The 20081-nt window shown below is 42.9% G+C and overlaps 1 protein-coding gene across 1 annotated transcript in view; it reads right to left on the bottom strand.

Annotated features, from left to right (window-relative positions):
- stat6 (signal transducer and activator of transcription 6, interleukin-4 induced) overlaps positions 1-20081 on the bottom strand; it is a 44628-nt gene that overhangs the window by 6395 nt on the left and 18152 nt on the right. The window contains exons 6-11 of the mRNA XM_067446081.1: positions 5854-5945; positions 5582-5730; positions 4026-4160; positions 3697-3873; positions 2350-2437; positions 2078-2200 (exon numbers count right to left, since the gene is read on the bottom strand). Of these exons, the coding sequence (XP_067302182.1) occupies positions 2078-2200; positions 2350-2437; positions 3697-3873; positions 4026-4160; positions 5582-5730; positions 5854-5945 (764 nt within the window). The remainder of the gene's footprint in view (positions 1-2077; positions 2201-2349; positions 2438-3696; positions 3874-4025; positions 4161-5581; positions 5731-5853; positions 5946-20081) is intronic.

Raw genomic sequence — 20081 nt, 5'->3', positions numbered from 1 at the left:
GGTTTGGGCATACTCACAACTTAGTGAGACAGGCACCAATTCAGCATGGTGTAGTGGATATTAGTTCCACATAGCATCAACACCAAGACACAGCATTGAAGTTTCACTTTAAAAGGAAATGTCTCAGGTTACACATGCAACCCGGTTTCCTAAGAATCCATGCCTCAGGCTTGCCTGCACACTCCTTCAGACAAAAGAGTTGATGACATGTAATATAGGCACCCTTTATACTCACAGGCTCTTTTCTTGTGACGTCATGGAGTGTCATCTGCCAATTAATATTGGTGTGAGGTTCCTCATAGTTTCTCATAGTGTCAACACCAAGATGCGGCATCTCGTTGCCCTTCTCACGTATAACCTGAGATGTTTAACTCGGTGTGCTAAAAATATATAAAACTAAAACTGAAATAAAAATGAATAAAAATAACTGTCACTAACACTAATTACAGTCTACTAAGTACATCATAATTATTGGTGAGTTTAAACTGCAAAACATTGTGCAAATATCACCACAGAGTCTGAGGAGAAAAGTTCAGTAAATGATGTTATAAATACATTAGATTTCAGTGCACTAAATCAGTAGCTCTCAACCCTGTCCTGGGGACCGCCCACATTTGTACCTTTTGTATGTCTCCCTCATCCGACACAACCAATTCAAGTCTTGCAGCAAAGTGAAAAGGACTTGTGTGAGGAACTAGCTTTTCATTTAATGAATTGACTGCCTTTCCACTAATCTTCAACATGTTTCACGCTAAACAATACTTTTGTTGGGAATGATATGTAGATTTAACTATGATAAAAAGGTTATTTTATAAAAGATATAAGAAAAAACAGAGAAGGGAATGTCGTGACAGGTAGGACTCATTTACAGCACTACCATAGTATTTAATAGTAATAATAAGTGACATTGTATATTGTCTAATATTCTGTATTCTTTGACTTTCAGGTTTTACCAGTTATAATAAGACTTGAATGGTAATGACTATTATCAAAGCATGTATGCACATGATGCTGATATTATTCATTTAAATTAATAAAGAGAAAATAAATAATTATAAAAATGTTATTATATTGTATGTTGTTTAATGAAAATAAAAAATGATGTGTTCTGTTGTATTGTAATAAGTTATGACTGCTGTGTGCTTAATGGTGAAGATATAATTAAATATTAAATATGTATTAAATTACAATTATGTTTTTAGTGTTCTCTTTAAATGTAGTTTTAACCGCCCTGCAATGACTAGTACTTTGCAGATAATAGAGATTTTCATACTCTTTTTTTTCCCCTCTCCTCAGTAAAGCACATTCCACAAGCAATGCAGTCCTACTGTACCTTTACTAGCGATAGAACACCAAATATAAAACATTTATTTACTAGACAAAACTGCTAATAATCCACAAGAAACTCTGTGTAATGTAAACTGTAACTGATTTTCATAAAACTTTGAATGGCGGGCACTGATGTTACTGCCTTATGTGATCCAATTTAAAGCTTCAAAATACTCCACAAGAACAGAGAAAAAAGTTCTCGTTCCCAGGGCTGCAAGAACAAAAATGACGTAATTTTGTTCTCGCTGCCCTGGTTTGGGAGTTCACGCAGTTTGTTCTCGACACATCGCCTGAGCAAAAAAAAATTTAATGCGGGTGTCCAAGAACTATTGTGTGATTGGTCAGACATTTAAAGTGGGCGTGGTGTGGAGTAATGCGGAGAAACGCAGATGATCGGCAGCTGCTTTTCTCGTCAAGTATGGAATGTACTGGCCAAAACAAACTTTGTTTTTGTTCTTGCCACCTTGAGAAAACAAACACATTTCTTTGTTCTTGCAGAGTATGTTACAAGCTTTAGTTGTTACGCTTTCTTCAAAGGTGAAAGATACAGACCCTCTCATCTCCCTATAATAAGTCTGCTTCTCTGCTTGCAGACTCTAATAATGAGCTGATAAGTTGAATCCCTCACATAATTGTGTTGCAAAATGTGTCGTGGTGAGAGGTCCCCAGGACAGGTTTGAGAACCACTGCTCTAAATGACACAATCCACTGCATTAATCTAAATCAGTAGAAGAAGAGGGGCAACCACCTGAATGCCAAAAGGGGTCTCACAGCCTGTGATGGTTATTTCTGTGGTGAACAACAAAGCAAACTTTTCCTCCGTCACTGACTCAGAGCCTTTCCTGTCAGCTCGTTTGATCTTCCGTATGGACTGAAGAGGAGAAAACATGTCTTATTAGAGTGATATTGTTCTACTATTAACCATGACAATAAAAACAACACTCTGAGCTGTTTGTGACAGTAAATGAGCTGTTTGTGACAGAGCAGGGTAAATTCATATTTTTTTGCACAATTACCCACCATGTTTCTAAAGGTAGCACATGTGCTCTTGCTGGCGGTGTTGTGTTCTAAGATGGCTGTGCTGTTGAGAAGTTCTCCAACATTTTCACTAGGTGGAGAAAAACAGACAGAAAATGATTATAAAACATTTGCAAAATGTATAAGTGTATGTTAGACCTCTAAAATGTTGTATCGCCTCTGTATGGTTAACAGCTCAACTGAAACCCAGAATCTGTTTGCTTATCTTGTTGTGCCTCCACTTCCTCTTTTTGTCTAAGAACAGCAACAAAGGCTGTCAAATGTATGACATGTATGACAGCTTGTACAGGCAGATTTCAACATATGGCAAAGGCGCAAAAATGACATTACGACACAATGACACTTAAGTTGTAGATCAAAATGATACTGCGATGCAACATGCTTCATGTTAATTCATGCTTTCTATTTAGTTTGGTTTCATTACATGAAATGTTATTCCAAGAAGTCAAGTTACAAGATAATACATTCAGTTTTGCATGAGTTTTAAAAATGCAAAATAGGTGAAAAATACTGTGCAATCTTAGTTTAGTATCTGTGAGTATAATAATAAGAATAAAAATACACTATTGTACATTGTTATTCATGTTCATTCATAATTGAATGCATTCATTTATTAATCTTGAAATGTAAATGTATAAGTATACACTACTGTTCAACAGTCTTGGGTCTATACGATTTTTTAAAATATTTTTGAAATAATTATTTTATGCTTACCATGATCAAAAATACAGTGAAAACATCAATATTGTTAAATATTATTAAAATGAAAAACATTTTTTAAGGCCATTAGACTACTTGATGCCATTACAAAGATCCTTCAGGAATCATACTACTACCGGTATGCTGATTTGCTGCTCAAGGAACATTTATTATGATAAATATTGAAAACAGCTGTGCTGCTTGACATTTTTGTGGAAAATGCTAATTTTTTTCCCCAGGATTCTTTTATGAACGGGAAAATAAAAATAGCATTTATTTGAAATATAAATCTTTTGTAACATTACAAATGTCTTAATACGGTAGTGCATGTAAAAATGTACATATATTAATAAATTATATATTATATAATACATTTATTTATGTTAATAAATTCTGTGAAATACATTTTTGTTACCTTATTGAACCATACTGTAAAGTGTTATCAATTATATAATTATTGCTATCAATTTAATTAAGTACAATTATTTAAAACATGCAATAAAAATACAGTAATAAAACTAAATAACTTTATTTCTATACTTAAAACGTAAATTAAAAAAAAAGTCTGTAATCGTTATTCACAATAGATACTTGTGTTGTGTGTGTACTTAAATAAGACAGCATACTTACTTGGGTACGATACCTTGTTGACCCAGGTTTCTTGCTTGCGCCTCAGTAATAATCTGTGCTTTCAATAGGACGGGCTTTCCAGGGGCCATCTTTTCTCCCAGCAGACAGCGTACAGTGGTGGAGAACTTGGATTGGGTTTTGATGACCTGGGGAGGTTGCTTATCTACAACCAATGAACTGAGTTGCCAAGACAAAAAATACAATATCAAAGGCTAGAAGAAAAGGCACTGACATTTTTACAATGATTGCATTATCAATCATGTCTTGTAATTGCATGAATAACTACACTGCAATGTCATCTTTCTAAGAACTGAAAGAGGCCTGCATACTTCTGTATAAGAGTCTGGACCAGGCCTTCCAGGCTTTCCTGTAACTTGTGAAACTGTTCAGCCCCTCCATGGTCCCTCTTCACCAACATGAGCTCCTGCCTCAGATTACCGTTCACCCCTAGCAACTGCTCACACCTGCAACATGAAAGGTAAGAAAGAGACTGTGGAAGACATAGCCAGTTGCATGGCATGCATGACATAATAAAACAAGGCGAAGTGAAACAAAATATGATCCAGATAACATTGCGTTTGGACGCACTTGCTGCAAGGATAAAAATAGTTAGTGCAGCAATGTAAACAATGTGTTTTGTGTGGGGAAGTATTGACGTGAACCGTTGAATTTCAAGAGGCACAAGAGACACTCAAACCATAAAGACAAACCTGTTGAGGTTTTCAAAAGACAGCAAAAGGATCTAAATCACAAGATAATTAAATAAATAAATAAAATATATACACAGACACACACATTACACGTCTGTTGCTGTTAATGCATTTACAATATTTTCCTAATCAGTTGGTAATATTAAAACTTTGCATAATGTTGTTGAGAGCCTATGTAGATCATTCATACATTTATTTTTAGTTAATCATTGGGATGTAAGGACATTTCTGTTTACTTTTAATAAATGTGAATTTAAAAGTTAACTCTTTTAAATTCACATTTTTCACATTCACATTTAAATTCACACATAACTTTAGTTTTTAAAGTTAAAGGAACTGTATGTAAGAAATATATTTAAATGAATCATAAAATGGCCCTTATATGTCACTAGACATTAAGAAATCATCTTCATTTCAAATACTTATATCACTGACAACAGTAGTCCGGCAAGGATATTGTCATTTAAAAGTTGTTGTTGCAGCCCTTAACTGATGTTAATGTTGACATGTTTGTTTTTGGCCTAAAGCTCCACCCTCCACCTATCGACCAATCACAATGTCAGTAGTGTTTCTGCATCCGGGTTGCCAGATCTGCTCTAGTTACCACAGCTGCAGATACAAACGTTCCTGCTGGATCCTGCAGCCTATCTGGCAACCTCGAGTCAAGGGGGAGGGGGAGTGGGATACACCGCTCTACAGTCATTTGAAAGTGATTGTAGTACCAATTTTGGCCACAAGTTACATACACTTCCTTTAACTTAAAAGTTTGACGTGAAACAGTTTTGGTACTGTGTTGGATACCACTTGGCATCCAATCTTAATCCTGAAGCAAAACTAATTACATAAGAAAACTATTCTCTTCATGCTCCACAATTTAAAAAAACATGATTAAATTATTCAAAAACCTGTAATACATAATAGATAAAATAATGAAAAGTGGTTCAGTTGGAAGATAAAGTTCAAGAAAAGACATCGAGAAAAAGTGATAGAAATACTGTGACCTTCAAGGAATTTTGCGTGGCATAAAGCCCACTGATTGCAAAAGAGGCAAAAGTAAAACAACTGAAAAGAAAACCAGTTTGGTGGCGAAATGACAAACCACTTACGCCTAAAAATTTAGCTGATAACATTCATAAAGTAATACTACTGCAACAAAAATGTCCAGTGGTCCTCACCATGTCTGAAGAGGGCCAAGGTTGTCATCGAAGCGCAAGCCAATGGTTGCTCGGTGCTGTTCCCACCTCCAGGACTTAATTCTGAGAATAAGACAGGACTGGCACTGCTCCAGAGCGCACACAGCCTCGTGAAGGAGCTGCACACGCTTCTGTAAATTCGCACAGATATACACACTGTGAAAAATAGTTCCATTACAACTGCTTTTATCTTTACCCTTCTCTGTCATGCGATGATCTTATTATGGTGTTCAAGCACGCGTTTGAGCGGTTACCTTTGCACAAACTGAATAGTTGTACTCAAGCTGCTTTATGCGATTCTGTCTAGTCTTTTGATCCGAATGCTGTTGATCCAAGTCATTTGGAACTGTAGGGAGACATGAAAAAATGTCATTAGACAGACGCATGTTTGCTTGTGTGCATGTTTTTGCTATCAGCTTAAGCCCTGATTATATGATTACCCAGTCCAGGGTTTATGAACAGTTCACTTGTGTTGCGGTTCTTCATGATGTTTATTTTATGTTCACAAATTTATGTAAATAAGTAATCTCTGGTTATCACCGAATGCGGAGTACAGCTTAAAACAAGTGGTGTTTGCCTACTATGTCATAAAATTTCAACAAGCTTCTCTCTCAAAAGGTATGAAAAAGAGCTAATAAAGGTGCATGTTAAAGGAAGGGTGATTCGGATTTGGAGGTAGTTTAAGATATATTAACAAGTTGTAGGGCTTCATCAGAGCCACCGAATTAGACATGCAAGGTTTTATTACTCAGCACAACATTAATAACAGGCAAGTAAGTACACGTTTTAAAATTAATAAACAGAATTTAAAAGAAATCAATAATCAAGTACTCAGTTATCCCCACTGCATCACAGCGCATACATAAACATTAAAATGAATATTAGCAGATATCAACAATAAATATTAACACAACATGTTACAACTCATGTTACAAACAAATTACAAGCAAGCAAAAAAAAAAACCCACAAATGACATCTCAAGTTATTGCAGACAAAATCTGGAGTACTAACATGTTGTAAGTATAGCAAACTCCATTTCCTCATCCATCATCCACATGCTAATATAAACAACCTCTGACTGAAGCTGAGCATTATTCTATTCCTGTTCAACTAGTAGTTAATGATGAATGTTATGTTTTTGTTACCTATATGTTCATAATGAGGAAGTTTTGGCATATCACAATCTTCGATATCACAAACACTGGATCATTATTAAATTCAATTGCAAGATAATTAATCAATGATTCAGGTTAATCTAATAAAGTCTTTTAGAGAAGCAAATCATGATGTTTATAAGTTAAGAGTTTTGGACTTTTCACAGATATCCACATTTAATCTTCAATGAATTCTATACAAAAGCTACTGCATAAAGACAGAAAATGAAACTGACCTCTCATAATGAACTTTTGAGCCTATGCTTCATAACATATTTTGCATTGCTGTACTAGGTCATCGAATAGTCACCCACACTGCTCATCATGGTGAGACTTGTTGGAGCCATCTTGACGGAAATGACTATTTACACATCTTCTGCTCTATCTTATTGCATTTCTCCTGCATAACTTTCTATTAACCATTTCAAAACAAACCAAGTAGACAAAACCGTCACATGGACTGTTCCAACTAAGTGTACAACTGCACAGGGCCTTTTGCTTGGCCTGCAATATATATATATATATATATATATATATATATATATATATATATATATATATATATATATATATATATATATATATATATATATATATATATATATATATATATATATATATATATATATATATATATTATTAAATATATATAACCACGGTTTTTCGGTTCGGTTCGGTTCGTTGTTTTTTTTTTTTTTTTTGCTATTCTATTCTTAGGTGAAAGGAACAGAAAAAGGTTAAGGAGAAAATGTTTTTATTGCAATACTCTTTCTTTATTTTACTTAAAAGACTTTCCCAGTGTATTGTATAATATAAAATAAATGTATAGAAAGATTTACAGTGGCAGAGATGAACAGCAGCATTTAAGTATGAAATTGAATGAATAAATGTAGGCTTAAACTACATAGTCTTCCATATACAACATTTATTAAAAGCTATGCATTAAAGTTCTTTTTTTTAAATTAACATAATTTTAGAGGTGAACTGTCCCTTTAAGGACACGCGTTCAGTAGGCTGCTGCTGTCAATTTAAGACCTGCTTACATCTCATATATAGACGCACACGATTTTACTTTCACTTTAGACCTAAGTTAACCGACTGTGTTTAAATATGTTAACCTTGTGTGTATTTGACAGTAAGCCTTTTAATGCAGTGAGACTGTCCAGTTATCACGTGTGTTTGACAGACGTTTAGAGTGTGCGCTCAATGCAAAACAGTGCATGATGCATGCATTGGACAGTCCATGCCTTGCCGTTTAAACATTTAATTTGCGTGCATGCATGCGAATGAAATGTTTAACCGGCAAGGCTTTAAAGCTACACTGTGTGATATTTTCCCCCATCTAGCGGTGTAAAGGTATATGACAATCCAGTGAATATTAGTTTCTGTTCCTCTCTATTCCGATTATGTTTTAACTCCTACACTGGCCGATTTAGTCCAAGATTAACATGGCTTCCAGTTCGACCTCGTCCATGACTGCCATCGAGTGTTAAAATGCGAAAAGCTTGAATTTATGGGTATGTCCCTCTTTGGCTAATGTGGCGACCAGCATTCGACCCCTCACCCGTATGTATTTTCATATATATATTATAAACTTACGAAAATACTTAATTACTTGAAAGAAGTAAATATACATTAATGAGCACATATATTTTTGAAAAAACTAAGTGTTTTTAGCTAAGAATAAACTAAAAAAGTTACACAGTGTAGCTTTAAAACGCGGCGTAGCTTTAAATGCAAAACCGGAAAAAACGCAATTCACCAGCTCGTATTGAACCGTGAGTGCCGTACCGAACGGTTCAATATTATATTGAGTATTGTGACATCCCTAATATATATATATATATATATATATATATATATATATATATATATATATATATATATATATATATATATATATATATATATATATATATATATATATATATATATATATATATATAAACCTTAATGGTTTATTACACCCACCCAACCCCCTGTCAAGACCTTTTAGCTGTTCCTATATAAGGGAGTTTAGGCCTTTGTAATTGCTGATTGCCTTAAAGTGTCAGAGAAAACATGCTCAACAAGATTCACAGTAAACCATCCCTTAGTTGGAAACTTTGCACATAGTTTACATTCTCCCCCAGAGTCCGCACTGTCATCCATGACAAGTGGTGAAAAAGATGACGTTTCTGAATTAAATACTTTAAGCGGAATCTGGGGGCATTGCCTCCCAGTACAAATTTTTTGTGTTTTTAACATAAACAAAGCATTTTGGTGCACTCTGAGAAAAAAATAAAGGTAGGCCTAAGAGGTAACATTTGCTTCAAGTAAAAAATATTAATTTACACTATAGCACTGGGCATTGTCACAAATTTCACAATTTGATTTGATATTGATTACCTTCAGGCCTATCAGGCCGAGTACATAGTAAATTGTATTTACTGTACAATGTAGCTATGGGGGGATTTTTGGTTTGTATAAATATATTGATTCTGAAGCAATATTCTCATCAGTGTTCTATCAGCTTTTACATAGACCTACTTAAATCTGCATATTTATTATTTAATTTTATAAAGGCCTTTTTATCGTATTAAATGTATGCATCAACTTTCATGTTAAATTCTTACAATTGATTAATGCATTCAGTTATAATAATAATAATAGATTTTATTTATAACCCACTTTTCATTCCAAAGAGTCTCAAAGTGCAACAATGGAAAAGGGGGAAAAAAACACACAAAAAAAATAAAATAAAAAAGATTAATAAGTAAAAATATAGGATAATACAAACAATCATCCAACACATAACAGTTAAAAGGTTTTTTGAAAAGAAAAAAAAGAGCTGATGATGAAAGTCTCTGTAAGCTCCACAGCACACTGTGGTCCACTCCATGTTTTACATTTCTCCCAGCACTAGAGGCTCTGTTGCTACGTATAGAGGGAATGCATCAACGTCACTTTCCCGCTGGCCCGGAATACGCCCCCTCAGCCAATGGCAGAAGAGCTGCTGCGTGACTGGAGTTACTAGAGGAAAACGCGAGTTGAGCAAATGATTATCAGTTTAAACTAAAGGTTGTGCTCAATATAGTGGTCCTTACAACTTCAGTGATCCATGGATAATGACATGCAGCCAGGAATAGTGTTCTCTTTCATAGGTTCAATGGACGCTGCGAAATGATGCATATGGGGTACGCCCATGGGCCTGCGGATTATCTGAAACCCTTATAGAATCACGCCAATTCATTGGCTGATGGCGCAGCGCCGTCCCTCTAGCGCATCACCTTCGCGCCATCTTCTCCCCAGATTTCTCTGCCTTCACGAGGTGGTAGCATCACTCCCTTCGTGCGATTTATCTGACCCTTAAAAACTGGATTTAAGCATCTTTCTCCTTTACTACTTCAGCAACCACGGATAGCGGAACTTTGTTCTCCTAACTGGTGAAGTATATGATGGAGTTTCGTTGTTGCCCCGCCGTGCACTCGCTCTACTCGAGCGATGACCTGCATGGTAAGTGATACATTATATATAATTTTTTATATTTATCTATATGGGCCTGCCCACGCCCGTGATGCGGCTCAGGGCACTTCGAAATGCGAATATCGCTATGTACTCTCTCTTGAAGAGGTATTTTAATACCGTTTGATTTCCCCGCCTCGCGCCCGAGGCGGCTAGGCCTCCCTCGACCGCGGCCTGGGGTTCGGATGTTTAGCTCTAGGACATTGAGTGTGAGCTGGCTATTTCCCTTCTCTCACTCCCTCTCCCGAGCGCGCGCACGCTTAGCGAAGTTTTTACGCTTGTATGCACGCACGAAACTATTGATCCCCAGCCCGGAAGCACGTAGACCGTTTCTTTCGCCTACTATGAGCTCGTCGACGCGCTTCGTGCGACTGAGAAGCTTGCAATTGATTGGCCTTATGTTCCCACGAATCGCAATCTTCTAAGCCCGATGAGAGATTTCTAAGTGTGCTAGTGCGTATCGCACGTTGATAAGGAAACTGTCGTTTTTCAGCGATCTGCACAACTAGGTCTCCAGATTCTGAAAGCAGCCGTTTTCCGCCCGCCTTCTAATCCGGTAGCCGCTCACTTCCCCATGCTCGTTGGTTTTGTGGAGTGCAGTTAATCCACCATTCTGGCGATCTAAGTCACACTGGCCTCTCATCTTCAGCTGTTAAGAGCTCCGCATAGCCAAGGATTTTGGACTTACGGGCTACAAAGCACACCGCGCGAATAGGAGGGAAGGCTTTTCAATACAGGGTGCTTCCTTTCGGTTTGCTCTGGCACCAAGGACATTCACTAAGTCTGTAGATGCTGCTCTGGCCCCACTGTGGCTCCAGGGCATCCGCATACTCAACTACCTGGACAAATGGCTCTTATTGGCTCAGTCCAGAGAGATGGTGAATTATTATAGAGACTCTGTGCTTCGTCATGTCCGTTACCTTGGCCTAAGAGTAAACACTGTTAAGAGTGTGTCCTTACCATCCCGACAGACCACCTTTTTAGGGGTCTGTCTGGATTCCGTGTCAATGCAGGCCCGTCTGGCTCCTGCCCAGATTTCCAGTATTAGGACATGCCTGGCTGTGAACACCGTTACGAGTGTGTTCTTACCATCACCGTTAAGAGTGTGGCCTCAGGTTAAGCGCCTGAGGCCAGTTTGCTCCCCTGGTGTACCCTCTTGGGACTTATCTTTTGTCCTGGAGGGTTTTACGAGTGCTCCCTTTGAGCCATCGGAGTCAGCTCCGGAGCGGGTTGTGACTCTTTAAAGTTGCTCTTTTATTGGCTCTAACTTCTTTAAGCGAGTGGGGGATTTGCAAGCCCTCTCTGTTAGCTTGGCTTGCTTGGGTTTTGCTCCCGGCCTAGTTAGGTTTCTCTGAGACCCAGGCTGGGTTATGTGCCCAAGGTTAAGATTTTGTCCACATCCTTCTGCTCGCAGGTCACCATCCTCCATTCTTTCCACCCTCCACCTTTTGCGTCCTCGGAGGACGAGAGGTTACATTTACTTTGCCCAGTTAGGGAATTGAAGCTGTATGTTGATCGTTCGGGTGGTTGGAGGAAGTCTAACCAGTTGCTGGTGTGTTTCGGAGCTGGCTGCCGTGGGCTTGCCGCGTCGAAGCAGAGCATTTCACATTGGTGACAAAGGCTATCTCTCTAGTTTATGAGGTGCGTGGAGTTCCTTCACCTCCTTCACCTCACTCTTCTAGAGGTGTGGCCTCTTCTTAGGCACTCTCCTCTCTTGGATGACATTTGCGTTGCGGCAGGATGGTCCTCACCACACACTTTTGTTAAATTTGTATACTTTCTTTTTCAGAGTACTTACATTTTAATTATGTATTGATATATAAAGAAAGTTTAAACAAATTTAGAAAAAAGTTCCCTTTCGAAAGGGAACTCGAGCTGCGTCAGCTGACGCTATGGGGGGAACGCCTCCAGCGTGACCGGTGTCTGAAACGCTATCCAATCACATCAGTCCTACTGACCGGCGACAGCCTCTGACGTCATCGTCGTGCGACCAGGAAGTATAAAAGGGCGCCTTGCAAACACAACCGCATCCAATTCGTCTTCAGCGACTGTCTTGTCTGATTCAAAAGAAACATCATGTCTAAGTGTGTGCACAAGAGGAAGCACGGCTTCAGAAAGTGTGCAGACCCGTGTCCCAGGTTCATCACACCTGAGGACACACATACACTCTGCGTGTTCTGCCTGGGTGAGGAGCACGCACGGGAGGTTCTTGAAGAAAGAGCCTCCTGTGCGAACTGTGAGCGTCTGTCTCTAAAGACGCTCCGACCTCGTCTGGCCCTCTTCTCGAGGGAAGAGGGTCCAGCGGCTGGGAGTGGTCCCGCTTCTGCAGAGGCTGAGCGGCGACTTATGTCTTGGGGCTCCCAGCTGGATCTGGCCCGCCGTCTAGAGACGGAGGTTGTGCTCGCGATGGGCCAGGCCGCCGGAGGAGGAGTTGGGTTATAACTCCTCCTCATCGTCGGCCGAGGAGCTCCCACTTCAGCAAGGGATGGAAGTGGACGGTGGTGAAGCGGCCGAGGCCGAACCCTCCCAGCCATCCTGCCCCGTGTACAGGGAGCTGTTGGAGGTGATGGAACGGGCCGCCGATCGGCTACAGGTGCCGTGGCGGCGCGTTAGGGGAGAAACCGCTCGTCCAAATCGCCTGGATGATCGGTTTCTCTCCGGCTATAACCCCCCAGCTCTTGGGAGCCTTCCATTCTTCCCCGATCTCCACGAGCAGATCGCGGGGGCATGGAGGACCCCGTTCTCGGCTCGCTTATTCCGCCATCAGCGGGCTAATTTCGCTGATGTGGAGGGAGTGGCCGAGGCGGGGTACGTGTCGATGCCGCCAGTTGATGAGACGTTCACGCACTATCTCGCGTCTGGCCGGGCATCGACATTGAGAACTCCCACCCTGCCGTCCAAACCGTTGAGAACGACCTCACGTTTGAACGGCAGGGCGTACACGTCAGCCGGTCAGCCGGCGGTGACGCTGCACACCATGGCGGTGCTGCAGGCTTATCAAGCCGACCTGCTGAAGGACCTCGATCAGGAGGAATGCCAGGGTGGCCTACCACCTGATGCGATGGCTGAGCTCCGCCGAACCACAGATCTAGCTCTCCGGGCCACCAAACAAACAGCGGTCACCATGTTCGATGGCGGCTATGGTGGCCACGGAGAGACATCTGTGGCTGAACCTTGCGGACTTCGGGGGGAAAGAGAGGGCCTTTCTCCTCGATGCCCCGGTTTCGCCCTCTGAGCTCTTCGGCACCTCCGTCGAGGCGGTGGTGGGAAGGTTTAGAGAGGCGAAGGTGCGCTCAGTGGCATTTAAGACCTGCATCCCGCTGAGGTCCGGGGCCGCGCCCAGGCAGGTGGGTGTCCCTGGTACGTCACGGTCCGAGGACCGAAGACCAGCGAGTGAGCGTGGCCTCTCGGGCGCCCCCTCCGTGGCGGAGTAGGGCGCAAAAGAGGCGGGACACCCGGAACCGGAGGAAAGGTGCCGGTGCCGAAGACCGGAACCAGCGAAGGCGGGGTGAAACCGAGCCCTTCCTTCCACCTTTTCCCTTGGCACTTGACATCAGGCCGGGCGGGGCCAATGATGAGCGGACGTGAGACTCTGACGGCCCGTCTGGTCTGGTGAGCAGGCGCCGCCTTCAGGTTTGGGGTGCTTTTTGTTATGGGCTTATCGAGAAGTTATCATGAAGCACTAGAAGCGGAAAAGTGCCGTTTTTCCTTGTGGGAAAGGAGTTGTCTGAGTAAACTCGACCGCTTCCCTGAGTGGGCATGAGGGGTCTTAAAGGGAGATTCGTCGTTGGACGCTTCGTCGGAAAACAACCCTCGGGCGGTGTGCCCGCACGCTGGATGCTGTGAGTATATGCCTGTGCACGGATGTCATCACGCGCCGGTGGGAGCGGGTAAGTCCTCAGTATGAGGCACGTTTTATTTGTCTTAAATGCTGTGTGCTCCCCGCCGAGGGTGTGTTGTAAGGGCCGCTAGTTCCCTGTTTGGTGGCCAGAACGATCTGTTGATAGAAGCCGTGATGCGGCTGGTTAGAGCTAGCCTCGCTAGTGGAGAGTAGCCGTCACGTTATGCCAGCAAAGTAAATATGTTACTGTGGTGTGTTCTCTCAGTACGTTGAGAGTGGGCTACCGCTCATTCTCGCGGAAATATGTTTTACAAACTAAGCGAGTGTGGGTGTCCCTAGCGGCTCGGCTTAAAGCTCCGGGCCACCGGAGGGCAAGTGTTTTAGCGTTACCCCCTGCGGACGTAAGCAAGCGTAAGGGTGAGTTAGGCTAACACGCGCACAAAGCAGATGTGTGCCTGGCACCCGCGGGCGTGGGGAATTAAGTTGCTATGGTGGGTGCTCCCAGCCTTAGCAGATACTGGTATACAGGCATGCCCTTAGGCTACCAAAAAAAAAAAAAAACGGTTAGCCTAGGCTGTGTTTTACAGGTGGTGGTGTGTAACCCCTATTCAGCCTCCTCTCATGTTAGAGTCGCCTGGCCAGGGCCCGCCCCCGTTCCTGCGTTCTGGGTTTTGGTAATGCAGATGGGAAAAGGTGAGAGCATTATAGATTTTGAAACTTAGCCTGTAAGGCGGTAAGTAAGGTTTGTGGGCCACCTGGGCCAGAACTATTAATCCCATCCAAGAGATGTGGGACCGTGGTAATCATTATTCGCATATTTGCAATAATTTTGCCCTGTGTTTTTACTCCACCTTTTTTAGGGCTCGGGGTGAGATCCACGCACAACCTGCGTGCCTCGTGAGGGTCCAGCGTCGGATGCTCCCCTGGGAACCCAAGCACCGCCATGGCTGACGCCTTGGAGTAAACGGCAGGCCGCTGGAAATAAGAGGAGCGGTCGCCCCGGGGCTGGTGTTGTAAGTTGGACTCTCCTCACTTAGAGGGTTGGAGGAGCATTTTTTGTGCTGAGTACACCGGTTTGGCGATGCGATTAGATCTGTGTTGTAGGTTCTGCCGGAGGAGACTGGGCTTCGCAGGGAGGACCCCCTGAGCCTCCGAATGAAGCCAGCTGTGAGCTGTGAGCAGCCAGCCCGGACAGTCCAGGCAGCAGACTCTGAACAAGAGGCCTCAACAGGCCTTCTGGTTGGAGTGGCGACATCAGGGCCCATGTGTGCCTGGGAGGTATCTTCCCTTTTTTGTTGTCACAATCAGCAGTACCTCGTCAACAGGTAGGCCCCGTAGGGCCTCCCAGGGGATGAGTCCCCAGGTGGTAACTGGACGGCTAGTTCTTCGTCAGCCAAGCAGACAGCCACTGTCAGCCCGACATGGAGCGGCCAGCATTCATCCAACCTGTCAGCGAGCATTTGTCGCTGGCATGGCTACAAGCCCAGTTAGTAGGCCTCCCTAGGCCTCCCTGAGGGCCTGCTGGGGTGCAGCAGGCCTTGCCAGGCTTCCCTTGAGGGGGTATTCCGTGCTTCAGGTGTTAGACGGCAGGTAGTAGGCCTCACTAGGCCTCCATGAGGGCCTGCTGTGGTAGCAGTAGGCCTCGTCTGGCTTCCCCCGAGGGGTTGTTCCTGAGCTTCAGTCACTGGATGACAGGTAGTAAGCCTCGCGGGGCCTCCCTGAGGGCCTGCTGGGATGTAGCAGGCCTCATCTGGCTTCCCCTGAGGGGGTACTCCTGGGAGTCAGCGCTGGATGACAGGCAGAGTCAGGTCCCCAGCTGCTATGACATTAAACATGGTTGCTAGCCAGGGGGGCTAGCATGGTCTGCTAGCAGGGAGTGGGCTTCACCAAGCCTCCCTGAAGTCGTTCCCCGGTCCCAGTGTTGGTCACGAGTAGCCCGGCAGGCAGTAGGCCTCGCGGGGCCTCCCTGAGGGGGATCGAGTTCCTTGGACGGAGACATGTAACAGCTTAGGCTGACAGCTAGTAGTTCCTGCTATCAGGCTCCGCTCTTAGCCGGCGGCCCCTGATGGCGGTCGCACACTCTAGCACGAGTTTACACTGCTGCTATGCGGTCCCTACAGGACAGGGACCTGCATAGGTTGCCTACAGCATGGTACCTACCAGGCAGGCTTAAGAGCTCCCCTCTTATGAGGGTTGTCTGGGAGTTTACGGCCGCCTGGGTCTGGTCAGTTGGTCGTAGGCCCCTCTGGGAGCCTCCCTGTGAGATCAGCCCGTAGGTCTTCTCAGGCCTCCTGAGCACCCCTGTAATGTATGTGCTCGGTAGATCCTAGGATCGAGCAGCTGACTCCCCTCGCTAGCAAGGGTCGGAAAGCACTACGCTGAGCGCTGTTCTCCAGGATAGCCCGTCTCTGAGTTCCGGCCTGAGGCGGACACTGCCAGTTTGCAGTGCCTCAGCTGGATGCCTCTCCAGAGGCGAGTTTCCAGAGGCTCTGTTGTTAACAGACTGGGCTGGCAGACGGAAGCGTCCCGCATAGTGACGCCAGGTCAAGCCTCCCTGGTGGTATTCGGTGAAGTTCTTCCCGAATAGTGACTGGCTGGGGCGCCCTCGGGTCCCCTAGCCACATTCCCTTAAAAGAACCCCTTCTGTCGAACAGGTTGGTTCCAGGCCTTTGAGCGGCCGGGGTAGGGTACATGAGGGTGCCCCAAGGCCATGGCTCGGGCTATGACCGTAGGGAATGCTGTCACTGACAGCCTAATGTGACCAGAGGGGGAGTGGTTCAGACATTTCAGTTGAATTTGCTTGTCCTGACAGTTGTCACTGCCAGTAGGCATGCACTCCCCTCGGCATGGCGGCGTGGGTATATCGTTCCCCATAGTGTCAGCTGACGCAGCCCGAGTTCCCTTTCGAAAGGGAACGTCCCCGGTTACGACTGTAACCTTAGTTCCCTGAGAACAGGGAACGAGACGCTGCGTCACTTTTGCCATGCCTCGGGGCCTGCCTGCGAACAGTCCCTTCAGACGAATTGAATGCGGTTGTGTTTGCAAGGCGCCCTTTTATGGTTCGCACGTCGATGACGTCAGAGGCTGTCGCCGGTCAGTAGGACTGATGTGATTGGATAGCGTTTCAGACACCAGTCACGCTGGAGGCGTTCCCCCCATAGCGTCAGCTGACGCAGCGTCTCGTTCCCTGTTCTCAGGGAACTAAGGTTACAGTCGTAACCGGGGATGTTTTTTAACCAATTCTTACCTACCCTACCTTTAATGACTATCACTAATTATAAAATTATATGTGCAGCACTTCCTCTGCTTTAAAGGTCCCATTCTTTGCGATTCCATCTTTCAAACTTTAGTTAGTGTGTAATGTTGCTGTTAGAGCATAAATAATACCTGTAAAATTATAAAGCTCAAAGTTCAATGCCAAGCGAGATATTTTATTTAACAGAAGTTCCCTTTCAAAGCCTACAGCGAACGGCCTGTTTGGACTACACCCCTGCACTTCCTGCTTTAATGACGCAACTAAAACCGTCTGTTGACGAACCCTCCGCCCACAAGAACACGCAAATTCGGGGGCGTTGTCATTTTGCTCTCGCAGGTCGAGAATAGAAAGCGTTGTTTTTGTAGAGTGTGTTTGTTGACCCCAGGGTAAATCACCTTTGTTTGGCCTTCCCACGGACGATGTACGTAGAGATCAATGGCTACAGTTTATGGTTAACTCGGTTCCGGAAAATTATAATCACAATTTAAAACTATGTGCAGCACATTTTGCTGAGGACTGCTTCCTCAATCTAAATCAGTTTAAGGCCGGATTCGAAGTAAGATTATTCATAAAAGATGACACAGTTCCCTCTTTGTCTGGCGAAGGCGTTGTTTATGTAACGTTACCACAACCGGTAAGTGTATTTTATTATTTAAGTTGGTACGTTTAACAGTTTTTGTAACTCATTACACAAAGTGCAACGCTGTTTAGCTTTGTTAACTTACGTTAGATGGTAATTGAAACTAATCCGAAAAATTTAGCATATAAAAGTGTAGTAATTCATTCAGATACCATCGATTGTTGGTGTTTGTAATGATTAGTTTAAACTACTGACTAGACAGCTTACCATTCTGAAACATCCAGCAAAAGTCTTTCCTGAGCAGGTTGTAATCGATCCTCTTTGATATTCTCCAGGTCTGATTCTAGCTCAAATTGATAAGGCAATATAGACATTTTTGCAATAACATTGAGCGTGTGTATATCCCCGTTATGATAAGAGGAGGGACCTTTCCGGGCAAAGTGCGCTAAGCTGCTGTCCAATCACAGCGCAGGAAGCGCTGGCCTAATCAGAACTCGTTACGTATTTCTGAAGGAGGAACTTCATAGAACAAGGAAATCATCAGGCCGTTTTTAGGACAGAGGAAACAGCGGTATACAGATAAGTCAATTGTGTGAAAATTACTGTGTTTTTTTACACGCGAAACATGAACTCAACTCAACATGAACTCACATGAACTCAACATGAACATGAACATGAATGTAATATTGTTCACTGTAAACATAATCAAAGCTTCGAAAACACGCAAATAATGGGACCTTTAAACAAAAGCTTAACTAACTGTGTTGGTTTGAAAATACCTTTGACATGAGTGCTTTGAACAAAGCGAACTTGACCTTGTAGATCTCCAAATGGACTGATTATTTTCCAATGTTTTGGACTACTTTTATCTTCATAATCAGTAAGGAATAATTTAAGATGGAAATTATTAGAAAAGAATGCACAGGCAAGGTGGTAATGTGGCCCCGTCGCAAAGCGTATTTGTTACTGATTCCAAAACATAATTTTAGAGATTTTAGAGGCTCGAGCCATTGATAGCAGACATATGCAGTTATTATTAAAGCGATATATATATATATATATATATATATATATATATATATATATATATATATAGTGTCTGTGCATCTTTACTTGTTAAACTGTACGATTATCTGCTTTAAGAATAGCGCCTCACTAGTGAGAAATGTCATGTAGCTTTTAAGTTGCTAAGCTATTTTACTGATAAAATTGTCAGTGCAGCGCTGACAACATGTTTCTGTCCGAGTTTGTGTCCGTACTGTATGTGTGTGTGTGTTTGAGTGGAAGAAAGAGTGGGAGAAAGAGATTATGTGCTTTAGATACATAATAAAACATTGTGATGAAAAAAACATATTGTTTACTATATTTATTTGCTTGGTCAGTCATTGTGTTTTTTGTTTTTGTAGGCTGTAAGGACATTTGAAATAACTGAAATCATTTACAAAGGGATATAGAACTCTAATGCGTCCAAGAACTGCCTGGAACTACTTTGGCCATGCATTTAGATCTAGCATACAGAGATAAAGTAGTGCTTAAGATTACATTTTATTTGAATTAATTATTAAGAGAGAGAGAGAGAGAGAGAGAGAGAGAGAGAGAGAGAGAGAGAGAGAGAGAGAGAGAGAGAGAGAGAGAGAGAGAGAGAGAGAGAGAGAGAGAGAGAGGGGTTCCTTTCCTTTTCTTTATGTGATGTAAAAGAAAAACATGATTTATCAGACCAGGTCACCTTCTTTGATTGCTTATTGGACCAGTTCTGATGCTCACATGCTCACTGTTGGCGCTTTTGATGGTGGACAGGGGTCAGGATGGGCACCATGACTGGTCTGTGGCAATGCAGCCCCATACGCAACAAACTGTGATCCACTGTGTATTCTGATACCTTTCTATCAGAACTAGCATTAACTTTTTCAGCAATTTGAGCGACAGTAGTTTGTCTGTTTGATCGGACCAACACAGGTCAGCCCTTCGGTCCCCACTTGCATCAATGACCCTGTCACAGAGTCACCACTGTTCCTTTCTTTGACCACTTTTGATAGATACATGGTGACTGCAGATCGGGAACACCCCACAAGAGCTGCAGTTTTGGAGATGGCTCTGACCCAGTTGTCTAGCCATCATAATTTGGCCCTTGTCAAACTCGCTCAAA

This window comes from Pseudorasbora parva, chromosome 6 (assembly GCF_024679245.1).
Source record: "Pseudorasbora parva isolate DD20220531a chromosome 6, ASM2467924v1, whole genome shotgun sequence".
In the NCBI taxonomy this organism is placed as follows: Eukaryota; Metazoa; Chordata; class Actinopteri; order Cypriniformes; family Gobionidae; genus Pseudorasbora; species Pseudorasbora parva.
This window is presented reverse-complemented; position numbering and strand designations above follow the sequence as displayed.